This window comes from Falco punctatus (genome assembly GCF_963210335.1).
Source record: "Falco punctatus genome assembly, chromosome: 2".
NCBI classification, from domain to species: domain Eukaryota; kingdom Metazoa; phylum Chordata; class Aves; order Falconiformes; family Falconidae; genus Falco; species Falco punctatus.
In genome coordinates, this window is record NC_137581.1 from 9,771,406 (window position 1) to 9,792,259 (window position 20,854).

At 38.5% G+C, this 20,854-nt stretch overlaps 1 protein-coding gene across 1 annotated transcript in view; it reads right to left on the reverse strand.

The window, feature by feature from the left end:
• GRM5 (glutamate metabotropic receptor 5) overlaps positions 1-20,854 on the reverse strand; it is a 217,074-nt gene that overhangs the window by 23,772 nt on the left and 172,448 nt on the right. Inside the window, exon 6 of the mRNA XM_080375144.1 lies at positions 17,329-18,268. Coding sequence (XP_080231270.1) covers positions 17,329-18,268 — 940 coding nt within the window. The remainder of the gene's footprint in view (positions 1-17,328; positions 18,269-20,854) is intronic.

Sequence of the window (20,854 nt, forward strand, 5' to 3'; positions counted from 1 at the left end):
AAGAAAGGAAAAGAAAAGAAAAGAAAAGAAAAGAAAAGAAAAGAAAAGAAAAGAAAAGAAAAGAAAAGAAAAGAAAAGAAAAGAAAAGAAAAAAAGAAAAAAGAAAAAAGAAAAAAACTTTCCCAGTTATATCTCCATAATCAAGGGTTGATTTAAATTCTATCCTCTGCAAAGAGTATACCATTGGAAGAATTTCAGGTGTTTGGTATGCCTGATAAATAATTACAGTGATATTTATGCACATGGGACTTAACAGCAGAAAAATTATTTTTGTGAATTACTAAGCAGTTTCTTATTCATTGCATTTAATCTAATCAGAAATGCAGATATGATGCAAGAAATGCGGAAAAAAAAAAGAAAAAAGATAATTGTGATGCCTGCTTTGTGAAAGCCTCATAAAACATCCCATTCCATAATGGGTTTTATCAGATATGTATGAATGATGCTTACAGGTGATGTAGGGTGTAGAAATTTCCCTTACTCAGAAACAGCCTTACAAAGTATCACATAGCATACCCATTACTGATATTTTTATGTCACTTTTCATATTGAAAAATCCCAAGCCATTCTAATATACAGACATAGTTAGGCCTTAATGTGAAAAATATAAAAAATCCACACTAGAGTTGGAACACAAAAATAATATTGCATGTAGGATTAAACAGCACTGCCCAGTATGAAATTGCACAGCATTTTTTAGACTGAAAGTACGTAAGTGGGATTTGGTCAGTATCATGGGACCTTTTCATCCCATTGGGATTTTTTCATTATTCGCAGATGGTCAGACCCCTGCATCTGTCTTTTTCCATCTGCACTTCATCCCAGTGACTTCTAGCACTGGTCTGATACTTACTGAGACAGGAGAATGGCACCTACTTTCCTTTCTGCAACATCTAGGTTCTCTCTGGGAGGTTCCCAGGCTATGCAGTGGTAGCTCTACTTAGCTCATGAAATTTGACAAGGACCACTGGCCAGGACACTGTGGCTGGAGATAACAAAAACAGCCATCAAATGCAATTGCACTCTCTGTTAAGCAGCAAGTATTCTTAACTGTTTGAGTAGGTCTTGCAGCTGACAGTCTTGCTGTGGAACTATCAGACTGACACAGTTTCCAGTCTTTTTGACTGTTAGGGCATCCTCTTTAACAGGAAGCTTTTTCTCCTCTCTACTTGACTCAGATCGATTACAGTCTGGAATGCAAACAGATTCTTCACTGTGAAGATATAAAATATAAAAAAAGAAGTTTTTCAAATATATAAATATGGCCAGGCAAAACAGAGCTGAATACTGTACAACAAAATACAGTTGTTTGACATTTACATGTACTTTTCTGCTCTTCAAAATTCTCTTATATATTGACTCCAGATAGCTTTTAAATGAAGAATAAATATCACTGAAGGCAATGAAATGTAGGGGGGAAAAATTCCAGACAACACACAGACAAGAAACAGAATCCCAGCTGACAAAAAAAACCCCAAACCAACAGGCGTGTATACATTTTGTACAAGACTGAAAGATGAATGTTCCTGATGTTACTTAAACAGCAGGAGTCCCCCAGGTGTGTGCTGTGTGGTGTTATAGTTGATAGCCTTATGTACATGAGTGAATATTGTGGTACCCAAGGGGAACATAACACCGTGCAAGTGTTTCACTGAACACCCTCCTGCAATGGTGAAATTCACCTGTCATCTAACACTTGGGGAAAGTAAAGGTATAATTTGGTCATACTGTGCTCTAAGGTTACATTTATAAATACCTTGCAGGGGTCAATAAGGAATGAGTGAGTAGGTCTTTTAGTAAATGGTAAACAAAATGCTTGTAACTTGTAGTAGAATGTAAAACAACGATACAATGCTTATTAAGAGTATTATTTCATGAAAGATTTATAACCATCTGTGACACATGCTGCTTATTCATTTATTAATGGAGATGTCTGGGGAAATGGATTTTCTGTCCTGTGGGAGAGTTCAACATTTGGAAATCTGACTGGCTCAAAATGAGATGAATAGCTGAAATCTCCAAGTATTTCATAGAATTAAATGGTTTGAAATATTTCAATACATAAACATCAATATGGCCATATTGAAACAGTTCATCCCAGAAACACTGAAAAAAATTTAGTATTTGATATTCATTAAAATTGTAACTTTGGTGGATGGTGTCATGCAATATATAATGGTCAAAACAAATCTGAAATTAAATATATAAATTAAATTAAATGGAGAAAGCTATGAAAATGTGTTCTGAACTCTATTTGAAATGAGTTTGAAACCTTTCCTTAAAACCACTGTAAAACTCAGCACTTTCCCACAAGATATATTGAATGAGAAGAACCAACATTTTCATAATGAAAATGTTTTCATCCATCAGTTTTTCTCTGGTCTTTTTAAAAGCTCTTTTGACTAGACCTAATGTAACCCCTGACATGTAGTGGGACCACCATTCCAGAGGAGTTCTGGAGCTGCTTATTGTAAGGTTGAATGCTGTCTCTCTTCATCTGCTCTACTGGCTTAGTGAGTCTGGTGTGAGGCTTCTCCTCCACAGAGCACCATATTACAACAACATCACACAGGACACGTGGTTCGGATCACTTGAATGAACATGGTGCAGGGGTTTTTTTTTGGAGGTCAGATGGAACACAGAAATCAGCAGTGGCCACGTGTTTTCTATTTTCTTTTTCTTTTCTAAACATACTATTATGGGATGCACAGGAATTACAGACAGAGGATCTGGCCTGGCATTGTCCCAGGGCTGCTCCTCTTGTTCACAGACATATCACACTGCCCTAAGGCCACTTGCTGTTTGCTTACCTGGTCATTGTAGCTCTCCCACCATTCCCCATACTCCCTTTTGGGGTGAAACACTCTATTTCCGACTTGTGCGGGGCCAGTCTCCTGCCTTTGTACCTAATAAATCACGACAACAACAGGAGCAAACAGAAAGAAGTGATTGCATGCTCAGCTCTTCTGTGACAGCTGCTGTGCAAAAGGCCATGCACATGAATGCTACGGTGGCAGTGGTGGGGTATAGTGCAAAGCAGCTGTGGGAGCAGTGGAACAACTGCATAAAATCCCAGACCTGTGTTAAAGCAAACAGGGCTATGCAGGAGAGGTGCTCACCATTTCCTTTTAGATAGATAGATAGATAGATACATAGATAGATAAATAGATAGGAGGAGCCAAAAAATTCTGCATACTAAATAGCATGCTAACCTTCTGTCTTTAATATTTTTTGGAGTCAGACGAAAACGCTTGACTGAACAGTTTGACAATTCAATTAAGGATCAGTGAGAAATCAGCTGGTGGCCACATTGTCAACCCTAACTTAATCTTTTTCTCTGATCCTCCATCTCTGTTACACTGGATTTGTTCCTCTGCTTGTCAAAGCAAGCACTGGTGTAGTTGATTGCTGCGATAACATTTGGGTGGGCTCACAGTTCATGTCCCCAATGGGCCTTCCTCCCTCCATTAGCAATATAAGGGTGCTAGTGACTTGCTGAGATGTAGACATAAGGTCAAGAGAAATCAACCCCAATCCTAGAGTCCAGTTCAGTACTATGGATGTTTTAAATACTGTACCTTGCACTTGGATGAAAAATTCACTTGGATAAACATTTTAATACTTGAGGACCTAATTAATCCTTGGATAAGATACCAGGATAAGAACTGGTCATTGTTTACTTTCTGAGCACCTAACTGGGGCGTGAGCATTGAAGAAGTCTTATTCTGGCTCTGTTCCTGGTGGTGAATTTCACCCTCATTGTACAAGTTCTTGTGCTAGGTATTGAAATCCCTGTTTAAATGCTTTAATAAAATTTGGGCAAAATGCTTGCAGAAGTCTTCTCTAAAAGTTTGTGATAACCCATTCCCACATGTGAGGAGCTGCACTGTGGGCATTTAACACACTTCTGTGAGGAAGCTGGTACATTTTAACACTGCTAGTATTACAGAATAAATCAGTTATTGGTTGCTTATCCAGTGACCTGATCTAGATAGCAAAAGGTACCTTGAAAAGAACAACTCTGTAAAAGTGAAATAACCTGAGTGCACACAAAGTGAAGCTAAACTTTGGATGCAGTTTTAGTAGATCCTCAGAGGCAGTGTATATTGCATAAATAATTGAGGAAGAACCTTCGTGAATCTGAGAGTGAACCAGAGACAGTAAAATGAGGTGTGCTCAGTGCAGAGAGGTCCTTTCATTTATAATTGTAACCTTACTGAAATGAGGAACAACAGGAGCTTTGTGGACTGGCTACCAAGGTTTTAAGGCCATCCAGAATGCGGTATATGGAGTGCTCCCAGAGAGGCATGAAACTCGTGCAGGACACATACATATTAAGTTTCCTAGAGCAGAGGAAAAAGTGGAGGGGCTTAGAGAGTAGATAAATTCACTGAAAAATACGAAGGAAGTCAAACTGGATTGTACAAATTACATTGGGGTAGACAGAGAGAGATAGCAAAAGGAAAAGAATATTTTAGAAACTTCACAGGAAAGAAAAGGAAATAAAGCTGGGGTGGAGGTGTCAGACATCAATGGAAGTAGAGTTTGGGAAGAGCAGGAAGGAAACACAGTTACATTCAGATAGCCAAAAGAGGTACTCTGTGCCCAACAAGACAGAAAGAGAGAAAGTCAAGACTAAGAGAAGGAATTTGGGGACTCTAAATGTTCACAATAAGCTGAATACTAAAAAGTAGCCAACAGAAGGAAACGAGGTAAGTGTCCTTGGTAAATCCATCCCGAAGAACCCCTGGCTAGGATGTATGTGATGCAGATAAAGAAACCCCCCAAACTGCCCATTCCTCAGTCACTAGCATAGGTTTCACTGCCATGAACATCAGAGGAGAGATACTATGAATCTCTCGAGTTTTTCCATCCACTCAAAAGAAAATTACACCATCAGAAATAGTATGCTGTCATAGAATACCTCAAAGCTTTGAATCATAGTAACTGCTCCACTGCCATTCAGTCAGTGTCAAATATCCATGTAATTATGAAAACAGTGGCCAAACTCTAATCAACCCTCCTAGTCTGAAAACTGCATCTAACCAGTGCAAGGAAGCTGCAAAGTTCTGTGGGTGACCATTCTGGAAACGCACATCAGAGGTTCTGTGTAAAAAAAAAAAAAAAAAAAAAAAGGTGTTCAGCTTTCAGAGCAGATAAAAGACATGATTTTGCCTTAGAAGGTCTTACATTAGAAAAATGTCCCCTTCCTGGTTGTTAAAACAAAGGATTGCTTGAAAAGATTTAACCTGAGGAGAGAAAAAACCCTCAAACATTTCTTTGCAGTTGTCATAAAAAATGTTAATGTGAAAATTAATGTGGTATTTCAGCTGGTGTATGGAGGAGGCAGTGTGAGTAGTATTTGCAAGAATAGACTCATTGTCAATTCCAGGACTATGTATTAGTTAGAAAAGACAAAAGACTTTGCTTCTGTGCAGAAAGGCAGCTGCTAAATTCTGTTTAAGAATTTAAAAGATTTTGAGTCATTTCTAGTGGGTTTTTTTGGGGTCTTTGGGTGTAGCATTATGAGCTGTGTCATTTTCTTGCACAGAGATGAGTTATCTTAAGAAAAATGCGTAATGTTGCATACTAATATTTTTTATAAATGTTCATCATTGACAGGAAATTTGGGAAGTAATTCCTAGTAATTCAGTCACTTTGGCACTTGTCCATTTGCTGAATACTTTGTTGCATCACTGTCCTACACAGCAGTGCTCTGCACTCTCCAGAGGAAATCAGTAGAGAAAGAAACTTCCTCCTGGGCTGAAAGAAACCATGTCTGTCTGTACTGCCTTGGCTTTTAGTGAACTTGATGTACATGTGATACATGGCAGGAAACACCAGTGTGACTGCTCGGGAATGAAGGACTGCTGGACCCTTTCCTTGCCTCCTTCACCTCCCAACAAAACTCCTCGTCGGCAAAAATTAATGGATACTGTGGGAAACAAAGGGGAAATAAGGGGATCATCATCCTGAATGAGATTAATAGTCATCCAACTGCTAGAAACCAGTTGTAATGTGTAGATCCTTACTTTTGTTTGTTTGTTTGTTTGGTCTTTTTTTCCAGTGAAATTGTGAGCCCTTGTACAACGACAAAGAGCTGAAGCAGATAGTCTTTAGATGTGGTCTTTATTACACTATGCCTACACTTTAGAACCAGGTGCTGGTATCCTGGCGGTCCTGTCTTCATGTTATAGTGAGACCCAGGTGTGCTTATGGCCTCTCCTGACCCTGCTCTGTCTTGATTTCCATGCAGAGTCTTGGATGCCTTGACCAACAGTCCATTCCATATGGGAGTGTATCTGGAGGGTATTGGCAGGCCATACCAAGAAGTTGTGCCATAGCCCACATTTCTGAGCAGTATGGTCAAATACCTGAAATGTAGTCTATGGATAGAAGTGGGTAGTAGTATACAGATTCTGTTAAACTATCTAAGCTACACCGGCTGAGAAAGATTACCCAAAAGACAAGTGCTTACAACTGTGAAAAGTAGTTGTTTCAGATAACCTGTCCTCTGAAAAAAAAAAAAAAACAACCCCCAAAAAAATACCCCAGCAACTAGAAACTGGCTTTTACTCTTAGATATAAGATTTTTTTTCTCTCTCTTCTTTTTTTGGTAAGAAGTTGAACTAACTAAAAGTTATCTCAGGATGTCTTTGTTTTTTCTTTAATGCAATGCAAAGCAAATGTAATTTGATGTGTTGGAGATGGAGAGCTGTCATCAATCCATATTTCAAATGCAATCTTCTACTGACATGCAGAAAAGTTATTAATTAATGAGCACCAAGTATGTGCTTGGCACTGTTAACCCCAGAGGAACAGAGTAGCTCTAATCAACACAGGAGTAATGTCCTGATGAAACTACCTGGCAAGGGTGGAAAAAGTAATGTTACCACAGAAACAGTTAAGAGGAGAGTGATTATACAGCCGAATCTCATTGTAGGGCAACGGGTAATTATATATTGGGGACTTAATTTCAGCATTGCAGTGATTAATTCCTGAGATGCTTCTTAATTGATGGGATTGCAATTTTTGGTCTGTAATACTGAAAATGGTATTAGCTGTCTAAAACTCTGAATCAAGCTCTTTCCCACAACTTAACAATAATCAAAGTAGGTAATAACTATAATTTCAACCCTAAACCTTTCTTTTTGGCCATTTTGAAATAAACCTGAAGCAAGACTTTTTCAAAGCCCTGGACAGTGAAATTAAGAGAGGAGAGGGAATTCAGAAAGCTTTACAGTGTATTGATGAAATATTGTCTTTCCATCATTGTTAGAGTCTTTGCAATGTGCTTATGCCTGGAACTTGGACAGTTCATCTGCCTTTCCGGACTCAGTTATATTTTTTAATTGTCAGATCTTATGTGCAAGTAGTATTTTTCACCCGCAATATTACTTGGTCTTGTGGTTAAGGAATGATGAAGAACTTGCATTTCATAGCAGCAGAGTTAAGGCTGGCCTTTAGACTAGGTAAGACAATATGTGTGTGAAGAATTCTACATAAATGTTAAAGAATGAAATACGAAAAATATTTGGTGTTGTTATTGTAGGGGTTGCTTTGAAATACAAACATACTGTGTTCTTGAAAATCAAGTCCGTGAGACTGATCATGCCATCTTGACATTTTATCATATTGCACTGAATATTTTTAAAGAGGTTTCAAATTATTGTGTGACATTTTCCCATTTATATAATGGCTAAAATAAATTATATATTATTAAGCATGGCACTTTTTGTTCCTTTTAAAAAAGTCAGCATATAAACATTGTTTGCTCAATAGCTCAATTTCAACAAGCAAAATTACTTTAAAGCCAAACTCACAATTTATTTTTTTTCAAGTGCATCTTTTTTTTACAGCTTATTCTAATTAAGCAATCATATGTAATTGCAGCTGGTGAATTAAAATGACATTTTTGATGGAATGATATACAAAACATTATACTGGCTCAAGGGAAGATCAGACTGATAGCAAAATATTACCAATATGTTTATTTACCTTCTTCCAGAAAGGGTATTTCTGAAATATTGGACAAAACATTGTATAGGATTTTTGTACAATAGGGTCTCATTCACATAGGACTTCTTGTTCTACCCATTCTACTCACCATGCTGAGCTGTCCTCTCTCCTTCGGGTTTGCAGAACTAGACATGCCATAGGAAGGTGCCATTAATTAATTCACTATTTCCTTCATTGTGTTGAAAAGGGAAGCTAAATCTCATTTCCTCTGGAGTATTTTAAATATTAGAAACTTATCTAGGTTTGGGAAATGGATGGATGGGGGCCTACTTTGCAGTGCCTTACCTTGGCATCTAGTTTAACATGACATTTTTCAATTTTGCTGACTTAGGAGAAAGAAGTTTCTCTTTTCTAATGTTTTTATTACTCAAGATCTGTTATGCTATGCTGTATATTTAATATACTAACTCTGTTTTGTTTTCTGATGTTTTGCATCTTTAGTGTTTATTAGATTTTTAATCTTTCTTTTTCTCCTACCTCATTACTGGATAGTGAACTGTAAAATTACTTCGTTTTTTTTCTAGCAATGTGTAATTGTGTAATAAGTCATCAACTGGCAGCAAACTGGATAATCACAGCAATATATAATGTTATAATTGAAACTATAGCAAATTAAAGGAGTTTTGTGTTTATATATTTTAACAGACACCTGCTTTGAATTTCAGCTACAGTTATTAAAAAAATCTATAACCAAATGCAGTTCTAAGTCAGCTGAAATTCCAGCTCTTCTCCCAGCCCACTAACTTGCAGTATTCAAGGACAATTACCATTCTTTATCATTCCTACAGGTATTTCCAACAGTGGCAGACTAGCTTATATCTTGTTTGGACCTTGGAAGGAGGGTGTCCTAATTGTCTGTTTATCAAATTAATTCCAATGCCTGTTTATATCAAAGTATGCTCTGGAAAGATCCAGAAGTTCCTTTGGTAGATAAACGTGTGCTCGGGTCAGATGGTAGCTGGCAAGAGGATCTGCATCATGCATACTGATGGGCATGATGCCATCTGCATGGCTTGTCGGTGCTCTTCAGCATGAACGATAAGGACAGCATTGATATAGTATATGGTGACATTTATTTGTCACCAAAATTTTGGGAGACAGGCTTGAAGATGACAAAAAAAGGTAAAAGAGGTAGACATGGCTGTTACAAAATAGAAAAATCTTTCTCAGCTCTTTCTTCCCCTAAAAAATAAACCAAACTTCTGGGTCCCATCTTCACTGCTCCTTCCATTTCTTTCTTTTTTTTTTGTAGTACACTAGCAAGGCTGCATTTGCAATCTAGAGCGTATTTGTGTAACAGTAAGCAGGGAACCGCTTACAGCATAATTTAATTTGCACAGTTCAGCTTTGATATGTGGTTCAAAATGGTGGAGGTGCTGTCTTAATAATATAAATAATTCAAAAAATTAGGCTTGAATACATATGCTCACTTAATGCAGCCAAACAATTTGTATCAGTCAATCAGTACTTTAATTAAATTTAAGTTGAGGGGAAAACTCAGAACAACACCACTAGTTCTGTATAGAAATTAGAAATCATTGTAATCAGGGCATTCAAGAATATAAATTCATTATACAGATGGAATGTTTTAGCAGCAATTTATCAAAATCTTCCAGACCTAATAACTTTCACTGAGTTTCATAAAATATTCTTCAGTCATTTCATAATAGTTGAAGTTTAATTAATCACAGTATCAAGCTTGTCCAAAAAGACACCAAGACTAAATTATTTAGGGAAAAATGAAGGACTCAAACCATTCAGTAATCTCTCAATCTAAATTTTTGTAGCATATTAGATTAAAATAGCTCCAAATGATCCATTTGGGAACTGATTCATTAATAAATGCAGACTAATCAGTCAAAAGGATAATGACTTCCCCTGAAGAGTCAAATGTTTTTTTCCTGCATACATCAAAATTCCTTTCTCACAAGGCTACAAGGCAAACAAATAATATTTTTTTTTTGTATCACTGTGACCAGGTTTTGGTTTTTTACGTAAGAGCAATACCCACTGAGCCAAACCTTCACTTTGTGTAAATTGTTACCTGCTTTAATGACATTGTGTCGTGTAAGAAGCTTAACCCTCACTGTTTTGCCATCGTCTCACAATACAAAGCCATCTAAGCACTCACATGCAATTTGTCATCAATGGTCCCCTTAAACAGCATCTGTAGAAATTACCTTATTTTTTGGTACATGATGATTTCTCAGTGGCATCTTTTGCCTTACAGTAATCTCTGGTCCTCTTTTGTGCAGCACTTTCACTTTTCACCTTCCACTGGGATTTATGGCACTGAGGTAAGCAATGGCTAAAAGCTGGCCACTGCTACAGTTCAAGGATGGTGCTGGTCATTTCTATAATATAACTTCTTAAATATTAGTTCTCCCTATTCACAGTCTTCGATTATCACCTGATTAGATCCCCATACACACAAGGGTTTATTTAAAAAATAAAAAGTCACCAATACATTATTTTTCTGTCCTACAAAACATAAAGGTATCAAATAATGAATAATATCCTTTTTTTAGTGTTTGTTTTTTTTTTGTTATTGTTTGTTTGTTGGTTTGGTTTTTGTTTTGTTTTGGTTTTTTTTTTTTTTTTTTTTTTTGCCAGTGAAATAAAACCAGAATTGTAAAGGTCTTCTAGTGTAAAGCTAATATAAAAGCCTGATGGATGGGGCACTTGTGGGGTCCAAGAGACCCAAGCTGGAATCTCTCCTCTGCCATTAAAAATAATTGTTCTTTTCACCAGACTAGAAAATAACTTTCTGCCTTTTCCAATCAGTGTTTATTTTATACAAAGCAGAATGGCTCCACCAGGCTCCAGGAGGAGAGCAATCCGCGTCGGCATAACTGACAGGCTGCTGATGCAACTCCATATGAGAGGTGATCCACCAGTCCTGAGCTCTGTATCCTGAGGTTACAACCTCTTCTAGATTCGGTTTCACATTGCTATGCATAAACCAGTGCAACTACCTGCATAAACTGCAGAACCAAAGATTTTCATGAAGCCTGTGGCTGTTATCCTATGGATTGGGAAAGTTGTTTTTTCCCCTGTTTTTCCAGACAATGGACCTGATAGAGTGTTAATCTTAGTGTACCGTGTGACAAATCAGATCACCAAGGGTATCTCAGCCCTTTGATTGGGAAAATGGTGAGTATGAACCTGTAGCCAATACCCTGACAACATCTGGTAAGTAAAAAGTTTTTCGGTAAGTAAAAATTTTTACAAATTAGTTTGGAAGAGAAGTGCAGTGTACTTTTATCATCATTCAAAATGTGTCAAAGAAATTGTTCAAGCTGCATATAAATGAAGACAAAATTGGCACTTGTACTATAAGAAATGTGTCCCAATAGAACACGCTGTGGCAGAAACTCACGATCAGTATCTTTCTCAATGGGTGTGCACACACATGGAAGAATGTAAGCCAGCTTCAGCTTTCCACAAAACTCCCCCAGATTTTCTTGTACTCCGTATTCTTTCAGATCTGAAAGTTCCATGTCATATAACAGCCCTTTTTGTCTCTCAGGCAACTTATCTTCCTGAGGCATAGGGAATTTGATTCTCTCACATTTACATCTGAAATCCTCATGCTGATAACGCACAGACATATTCTAAAAAGATTTGATCACAGCTTGATGGCCATGGCTTCAGGTCTATCCACTTATTTATGGATGTGGCTTGCAATCAGCCAAGAACTGATATCTGGGCAACAGGAATTGCATGGGTTGCTTCTTGGAGCCCCTTGGCTTGGTAAGTGTAACAGTGGCAGAGCTTAATTTTAATGGGGATTCCCATTTGTCAGGAAACTCAAAGATTTCCCGGGGCTTCCTTAATAATGCAGCATAGCAGGAGTCAGATGTTGAAGAAGGTGTAAGAGTTAAGACTGCTCAAGTTAATTCAAGCCTGAAGTTTTTGGTTCACTTCTTTCTTCAGTGTTTTAAATTAATTTCAATTAGATTCAGAATTAGAAGGAATATTTGAAAAATTTCCCAAGGGGGGAAAAAACCCAGGTGGTTTCTTTGGAGAAATTTCAATTCAGGCTTCTGAAAAAACTAACCTCAAGATTTTGATGCTGAGATATGATGTACTGATGTATGATATAATATTTAGACTGCAATATTTTAAAACCATGAATGGCAGTTTCTAGGCTGTTCCAAGCATAGTTTTCTTATTTTGCAGATCAAGATAGCTCCTGTTTGAATTGTAATGAAACAGATATAGTCAGTCATAAGAGGGAAAGAGAACAGATAAGAGGAGAAACCAGGTGTTCCTTGCATAAAACAAAGCCCACAGGGTGATGGTAGACACCTGCTTCCAAAATATTTCATTATAGCACAGTTTGGGACTGTCTGATGTAAACACTAATTGTAGCCACTGGTGGTCCAGGGCTGAATCCAGTCCAGTGGAAAAGTCTACTTTTCTACCTTGCTTATCATGTTTTCCTCATAGGAGACAAGGAATGACAGTTAATAGCACATGAGCCTGGACACCTGAATGCTTTTTCTGATGCCTGTGCAAGGCAGGCACTTGGTCCCTCAAGCTGCTATTGCTGTACCCGTGTAACACTTGAGAGGGAGAAAAAAATGCTCCTGAATGGCACCAGATTCTTAGGTGGATGTGAGAGCACCCTTGTCTAAGTTGAATAAGAGAAAACAAAATAGTAATGATTTATGCTAATTTTTGTGGTTCACTAAAGCAAGGTTCTCCACTCCTGAATGAAAGCTGTCAGTCCTATCACTTCAGCAGACGTATACACAGCAATGCTCAATTCTGCAATCACACAGTGATAGACAACCTTCTTAAGAGGACAAGATAATAAATTAAAAAACAAATTAGTACTTCATTTGTTTTTACAGCCACAGTTTATGTTTAAATCTTTAGGAATTACTGCATCATGAGGTAAGTCCAGGTGGAATAAAGCATCACTGTCACACTGGGCTATTAAGCTTTAATCTCAGTGAGATTTGTGAGTTGCTGTGGATGAGTGTCTACGATAACATGCAGAAATCAATATGCATCTTTTTTCTGTTGTCTAGTATTGTTCACATTTTTATGGAGGAATTATGTGCAGTACCAAAAAATATCCAATGCATCTTGAATATGGCTAACATTATCTGACTATGCTGGTGATGATTCTTTCCTGTTCAGTGATCATATCTACCTGCCTGGGTAACATTGAAAGTACTGCTCAGTCCTTTAGAATAGTTATGAATAGTTATCTTCAGTGATCCTAACTCATTTAGAAGATGATGATCTGTCTTGCATAGTTTCAGGAGTGTACTTGTGGCTTGCAGCCTTTTGCAAATGTGGTACAAGACACCTAAATGAGTCCTACATCATCACAGGGAGAACGGCCAACTGGCAGGTAAAACCACTTTAGCTGCCTAATTCCTTTCTTCTACCTCTCACTGTTACTGCAAAAATAAACAAAGGGGGATGCATATGAAGTAAGCCTCAAATCTCCAGGCAGAGAGCCTTACCTTGGGGTTGCAATGGTGTTTTCTGACCTCACTCTTCTTTCAGCAATTCCCACCTCACTGCCTGAACAGCTCTGCTGTTTGTGTCCAGGTCACAGCTTGATCTATAGAAGGATGCCAGGTTGCTCTTTTCTACAATTAGTTGGAGGGAGATGCCTGTGTTCAAAGGGTTGGTATATGTAAGCTTGGAAAATGGGGCATGTGTAGTCTGGGCCAATTAAAGACGTGTTCCAGAAGAGATAAACACCTACAGTGGTTAAATTACTGTGTGGAATCCAGGGCTAAGATACTAAAAGGCATGAGAAACTTTGGAACATCTGCTCCGTCTCCCTGGTGAAGGTAGCATCATGACTGAGACCTTTTGGTGTGCAGTCCTGGCTAGAAATATCATAGTGGTAGCTCTTGTAGCAGAAATATACAGTCTTTACTTTACCTGGGATATGGTTTTATTTGAAAATGAGGAGAGGATAAATTAGTCTTGTATTTTGGACTCTTCTGGACAGCAAAAGGGCTGAGTAGCATATTCCTGGAACCTTAAGGCAAGATTTGCTCAATTTATTTATGGCCTTCCAAGTTGCTATGAAACTAACTGGTAAGGTACCCGGAAGCAGAAGGTCTGTATGCCTCTCTACACAGGTTGTGTGGCTTTGACTCCAGCTATGTAGTATTCAGCCGCCTTCTTTGTGGAGTCACTTCTGATAATGTCTGGTTTGTTAGCCCTATTAAAATATATCCCTATCTAAATGAGGGTAGAATATGTTTTGGCAAATACTGCTGAATCACAATAGCCTACATGAAAAGGTTTTCATTTCACTAGGTAATGAATAGTTTTACTTTCTCTTTCTACATATTTCAGTACGTGAAGATTCATTCCAACACATATCCACAGCTTGCCTGTGTTCTCTTCATTGAAGAACACCCCATGCAAAAAGTCATTTAGGACTCTAACAGATGCATTGCTTTATTTAGGCAAAAGCAGTCTTGTTATCTGTCATTTTGCAGCTGATGTGAAAGCTCTGAATGGAGAATTGGCATTATCTGTTTGACAATGATTTGATGCAATACTACACTGTGCTATAAATTAGTGTCAAGAAGCAAAATGCTAATGATAGGGGCCCTTCTATACACTGGTGACTTAAATAGCATGTTTCTTTAAATTCAACAGTGACTCACTCTCTTTTAAATAAAACCCCTCTGAGCTATTTAAATAACGGCATGTAGCTCTAGTGCATATTTTCTGTGATTCTGAGTACTTCAGTGTTTACTTGAGTAAGTATGCAAACAAGTTTTTTGAGCATCGTACTGAGTAATACCTTGAAACATATTACTGTGTACAAAAATATTTTATTAAATAAATGTTTGAATATTAACTAAAATGGTCAGGCTTTGTTTGTTTATGCTCTACAGTAAGCAGAACTGAGGCTGACAGTGGTTTCCTGTTCTTTTTTGGAGATGGTAACAGACATAGGTGAAGTTCTGAGCAGCATTTTACATTTACTCAGCCCATATCAGGACTCCTTTTTGTTTTCTTTCATGCAACTAAATAGGCATTGATTAGAGAGAATTTCCCATGACTGATGGAACCAATTTGCCCTTGGATCCCCAGAGCCTTCAGGCACCCACTGACTGAGCACTGCTGAACTCACTGGCACTGGCACAGTTTAGCCAGCTGAGGAATCAGACACATGGATTAGGAGTGTCTTTTGTTGCGGTTTTATGTGTTGATGAACACTGCTGATGACATAGAAATTTTTCCTCCAAATTTCAAATGAAATGTTATAGTTCTTTATATCTAGGGAAATAAGTCAATATATCAGCTTTGAGCTGCCTTTCTCATTCCTACACACACATACTGGGCACTCTCAATGTGTTTCAGGATTGAAGACATTTCCAAGACAGTGCTATTGAAAAAGAAGTCATTGTTGATGATGATCTATTTATTACATTCTGCTAATAACTCTCTACTGCAGGTGTTATCTACACATTGAGGTATATAAAGAAATGGAAACGGAGTCCTCAAAAAGAAGAGAATACACCTTGTCTTTTAGGGTATTTAGTAGCAGGGTACACTCCTTACTTTTCAGAACAAAACAAAGATTTAGAGCAATATCTTTCAAAACCGGGCCTTAATGAATGCCAAACCCAAGATCTTCCTGTCATCTACAACTTCATCTTGTTGAGTAAAAAAGCTGTGAGATGGCAAATAAGCTCTGCAGCAAAAGTGAGGGAAAATAATAATGATCTCAAAGAGGAGGAATGCCCTCCTATTAAGGACACGTTATGAAGAATGCTTCTTTTAGCAGGCCCAGAAGTTGTTGTAGGGCTTCTAACCTGAACACCTCAGGTCATTCAGGCATACAGACAGAGGCTGTAGAAAAGGTCATTGCAGGTAACCATCACTTAAGCTGATAAAGGATTTATTATTTTAAAATAGCATCCTACTCTGCACCTGGAAAGAAACTGGAAGATACCATCTTAACTGAACATAGGTATAAAATTCTTATAAGACTGGTCATTTCTGTACCAATTCAAAGTCACTGAAAAAGAAGCATTAGTGATAAACTGACAGAAACAAATCATCACTTTGGCATAATCTGTCCTGCAGGTATTACTAGCAATACCCTCCCTCAAGTCTAAACTGTGCTTCACGCGAAGATGCAAGTATAAATTGTCCTCGTTCCATGCCAATTACAGTGTGAACAATGGCATGTCAGGAAATATTTGTATTATCAATCCTAAGATCCATGTGTGTTTCAGTGAGGAGGAAAATCTGGCTACTAGTCACTTCCAGGCTAGACACACATAGCTGAGGAATGACAAACCCATTTCTCTGCACTTTCATACAGGCAGCATTCTTTGTTTATGCCAGAAGTTAAATAACCCAAATCATCCCCATAGCACTCGTATCAAAGGTGAAAGGGATCAAAAGATGAAAATGAACTGCTGGGCTGGGTGCAATTCTACACACTCTGTCTATGAAGTAAAACACTATTGTACTCCACAGCTCTCCTTTCTCTTTCACTTACTGTAATTTTTATACAATGAACATGCAAGTTGTCTTCATGATCACTGGATTAAAATAATTCTTTGGGAAGAAACCAAAATATCTCACAGGGGAGCATCTGTTTAGTGATGGGAGGGTAGCAAAAGCAGGGCCTGTGAGCATCTGAATTTGGTGGAGTTAGGGGAATGAACACAGCAAAAGGTATCAAGAAAAGTGAAGAAGAGAAGATAGATGAGGATAAAAAGAATGAAACAGGAAGAGATAGTGCAAGAAAGGAAAATCAAGGGAATAGGAGATAAAAGGCATAACAGAAGAGTCATATGAAACAAATCTTCAGATGCCTGAGAGTGGCTGCTCATGATATCACTTGTGTTTATTACTCCACCTAGTTTATGTAGCACTAGTAGCAACCCTGTTGTCTTACTGTTGTGACTAGAGGCAAAGTACAGACACTATGCAATTCATTTAAGGGGAAGAGACTGTAAATGGGTGCATTCAGGACAAAGCAATGAGTTATAATTCTCATTCTTTTGTGGTTTTTTTTTCCCTCCTAAGATCTAGTTTCCCTCCTTATAATAAGTCTACAGTTGACACAGCCAGTACTTCCAGCCTTGTAATTGTTTGCCCATTGCTCTGTCCCCTGTTTCTGCACAAGCGTTTTAACTAAATCAAACCCCAAACTGTTACAAAGGTGGGAGAGAGGATTAATTCCTCTCCCAGTGCAGAGGCAAAGGAAATAAACCTATTTCCCTTTGTCCTTCCGCTATTCGTAACTCTTAGAAGACCATAATTTCTTCCCCACACTCCCACATTAGGAAACTTTACCTAAGGATTTCACCAGACGATCCCCTTCTTTTCCATAGGTTCACCAGGCTGCTCGAGCGGCTTGCTGCTGAAGATGACTTTCCATCCCCTACGTGCATGCGGACTACGGTTGATGTGGTAAATGCACTGCGTACGTTTCTTTCAGGCTTAGCAAGGATGATATAGACCTTGGGCACAAACATGCAGCCGAGTGCCACCGTGGCACTCAGACTTACTGAGAAACACATGGTGATTATCTTGTAGTTGCTTCCAAAATATATTGGCACAAAAGCCAGCCAAATGATGCAGGTGGTATACATTGTAAAGGCGATATACTTTGCTTCATTGAAATTAGCTGGGACATTTCTTGTCTTAAATGCATAAAAGGTGCAACTCAAAATTAATAATCCATTATATCCAAGGGGAGTTACAACACCCAAGTTGGTGGTGTTACAAATCAGGTAGACCTCTCGGATGCTTGGATAATCATGCATTATATCTGGTGGCTCCATTATAAAGAGAGCAACAATTATGCCTAATTGTATACATATCAGGATAAATGCAATAACCAGTTGGGCGCAGGCACTCATGAACCTGGGTTTCTTTGTACAAATCTTCTTCTTGCTTCCAGCCAGGATTCTTGCAATGCGGTTGGTTTTAGTTACTAGAGCAGAATAACTCATAGCTGGGGAGAGGCCGATGCCAATTCGTTGAAGATAACAGTAAATCTGTTGAGGTTTTGCGATGAGACAGAAAGTACACAAGTAACCCAAGCAGATGCCAGCTAGAATGATGTAGCAAAGTTCTCGGCTGGATGATTTGACCACTGGAGTATCACGGTACATTATGAATATAGCTGTAACAAACAAGGTGGCCAGCAGGCCCAGACATGCAAAAACAACTGCTGCAATTGGTTCAGGATCACCCCATCTGAGATACTGGACTGGGATGAGGTCACAACCTACAGGAAAAAAAAAAAAAAAAAACCAACCAAAAAACAACAGAAAAAGAGAAGGTAAACAAGTATGTAGGAGTGAGATTCTTCAATGATATAGTTATAGGTTTTCCTGGTATTTCTCTTCTTTTTATCTCTCAGGAAGGTGCCATTATAATAAGTGTAGGCTAAGATTGTTAATATAATGTCACGATAAATACATTTCAGTGACTACTTATTTCAGTAATATACTTTATCTGGAATATAACACGATGACTAGAAAAATGGCCAAGCTGATTAAGACAAGTCATCTCTCACAGTAAAATTTTCCTGTTAAATTTTTTTAAACATAGTAATTTATGAACAAATTTTAAAATCAATTTGCATTACCTTAGTGCAAAATGCTTCAGGCTTGTCTGCATATTATATGCACTTAAAGGACCAGACATCAATCCTACTAATTATATTGTACATTATGAAGGATATTGCAACTTGTTTAATGATTGTGGGAAAGAATCTTACAGATTCTAGCTGTCAAGAAAAGGAGAGTGCTTCTGCCTCAGATATGCTACCTTTTTTCTAACAAAAATTTTCTGGGATCAGAGTTGCAGATAATAGGTAATTTGGGATGGCACATCCTGCTCACTTCTCTGTCATTCATGCTTTTGAGACTTCTGAGGAATTAAAACATCATCTAACTCATGAAATCAAACTGAATTAAATAAATTAGTGTCAAAGCTGAATTAGCAGTGCAACTCATATAAGGACACTTGTTTTTCAATCTCTGTATAAGTTTTAATAAGCTATTCTATATACACAGGTCACAGGAAGTCAACCTTTACATTCCCCACTGTGCAGATTAATGGCCAGAAGGAAAAGCTGGCAGAAAACTTGTTGCTCACATCCCTCCTCCATCCCTCCTTTCCTTTTGCACTGTAAAGGCTGGATAGGTGTGGTGGGTTGGGCCTGGTTGAACACCAGGTGCCCACCAAGACACTCTATCAATCCCCTCCTCAGCAGCACAGGGCAGAGAGAAAAAAAGATGGAAAAACTCTTGAGTCAAAATGAAGGCAATTAACAAAGCAAAAGCAAAGGCCATGTGCAGAAGCAAAGGAGAACAAAAAAATTATTCTCTAATTCCCATCAGCCACTTCCTGGGAAGCAGGGCTTCAGTATGCTTAGTGGTTGCTCCAGGAGGCAAATATCATTAATAAAAGAATGTCCTTCCCTCCTTCTCCTTTCTCTTGGCTTTTATTGCTGAGCAGATGTCATATGATATGGAATATCCCTTTGGTCAGTGTGGGTCAGCTGTCCTAGCTATGTCCCCTCCCAAGATCTTGCCCACACCCAGCCTGCTTGTAACAGGGGAAGGTTGGAGAGACAGCCTTGATGCTGTGCAAATGCTGCTCAGCAGTAGCCAGAACAGTGGTGTGTTATCACCACCTTTCTAGCTTCCAACTCAAAGCACAGCACTACGAGGGCTGATGTGGGGAAAATTAACTCCATCTCAGCGAGACCCAATAGAATCTTCACCCCTTATTCCATACCATTTTCATCATGTTCAGGTCCCACATAATTTACTATCTCTCTCTCAATCTCTCTCTCTCTCTCTCTATCTATCTATCTATGTATCTATCTATCTTCTAACCATCTCATTCTCATTACCGAAATCGCTTCTTACCAACACTTAAACTACATAACTTAAACCATCTTTATAGGCAACATACAGATTTATACATTCTCATTAACAACTATCCCCTGTCCTTTAACACACAGATATTACTATCCTTGGGCTTCCTTCACTCCTCTAAATGTTCACAGAATAGGCTATGACGTGTACCATCTCTTAAAATGGGTGCTCAGGACAGGAGAAGCAGTATGTTCAGTTGTGGGGTACCAACATATATCCATTATATCTCTCAACATTTCCAGAGGCTTTTGGGCAATAGCGGGTGCTACACCCACTCAATGCCATGTTCCTTTACCCAGGAGTTAATGAGGCTATTTCAGAAAGGGGTCCAATTGCATGATTCAATTCTTTCTAGGGTACCATGTCACCACAAAATTTGCCTTTCAAGGCCTAAGGGGGTGTTTTGGGCAGTGCCATGGTTTACAGGGTATGTTTCTAGTCAACCTGTAGTTGTTTACACCATGGTGAGTATGTGGCGCTTGCCTTGGCGTGTTTGTGGCAGTGGTCCAATACAGTCAATTTGCCATACCTCACCACACTGAAAACCCAGCCACCGCCCTCTGTTCCAGGGAGACTGGGAGACTTTACTTGTGTGGCTTGCTTGATTGCAGCACGTTTCACGTTCGTGAGTGGCCTGTGTGATGGGCCTCCATGATCAGGTCCACCCCTTGATCATGAGGCCATCTGTATTTTGCATCTCTTCCTAGATGTTTGAACGTTTTGTGTGCCCATTGAGCTACAGATCTCTCACCCTTATGCTCCCAGTACAGATCCACCTGATCAATTTCATTTTTGACAGTCTTGTCTACCCATTCATTGTTTCTATGTTCTTCAGTGGCGTTGTTTTGGGGCATGTGAGTGTCTACATGATGTACCTTTAGAGCTATGTTTTCTACCTGGGCAGTCATGTCCTCCCACAATGC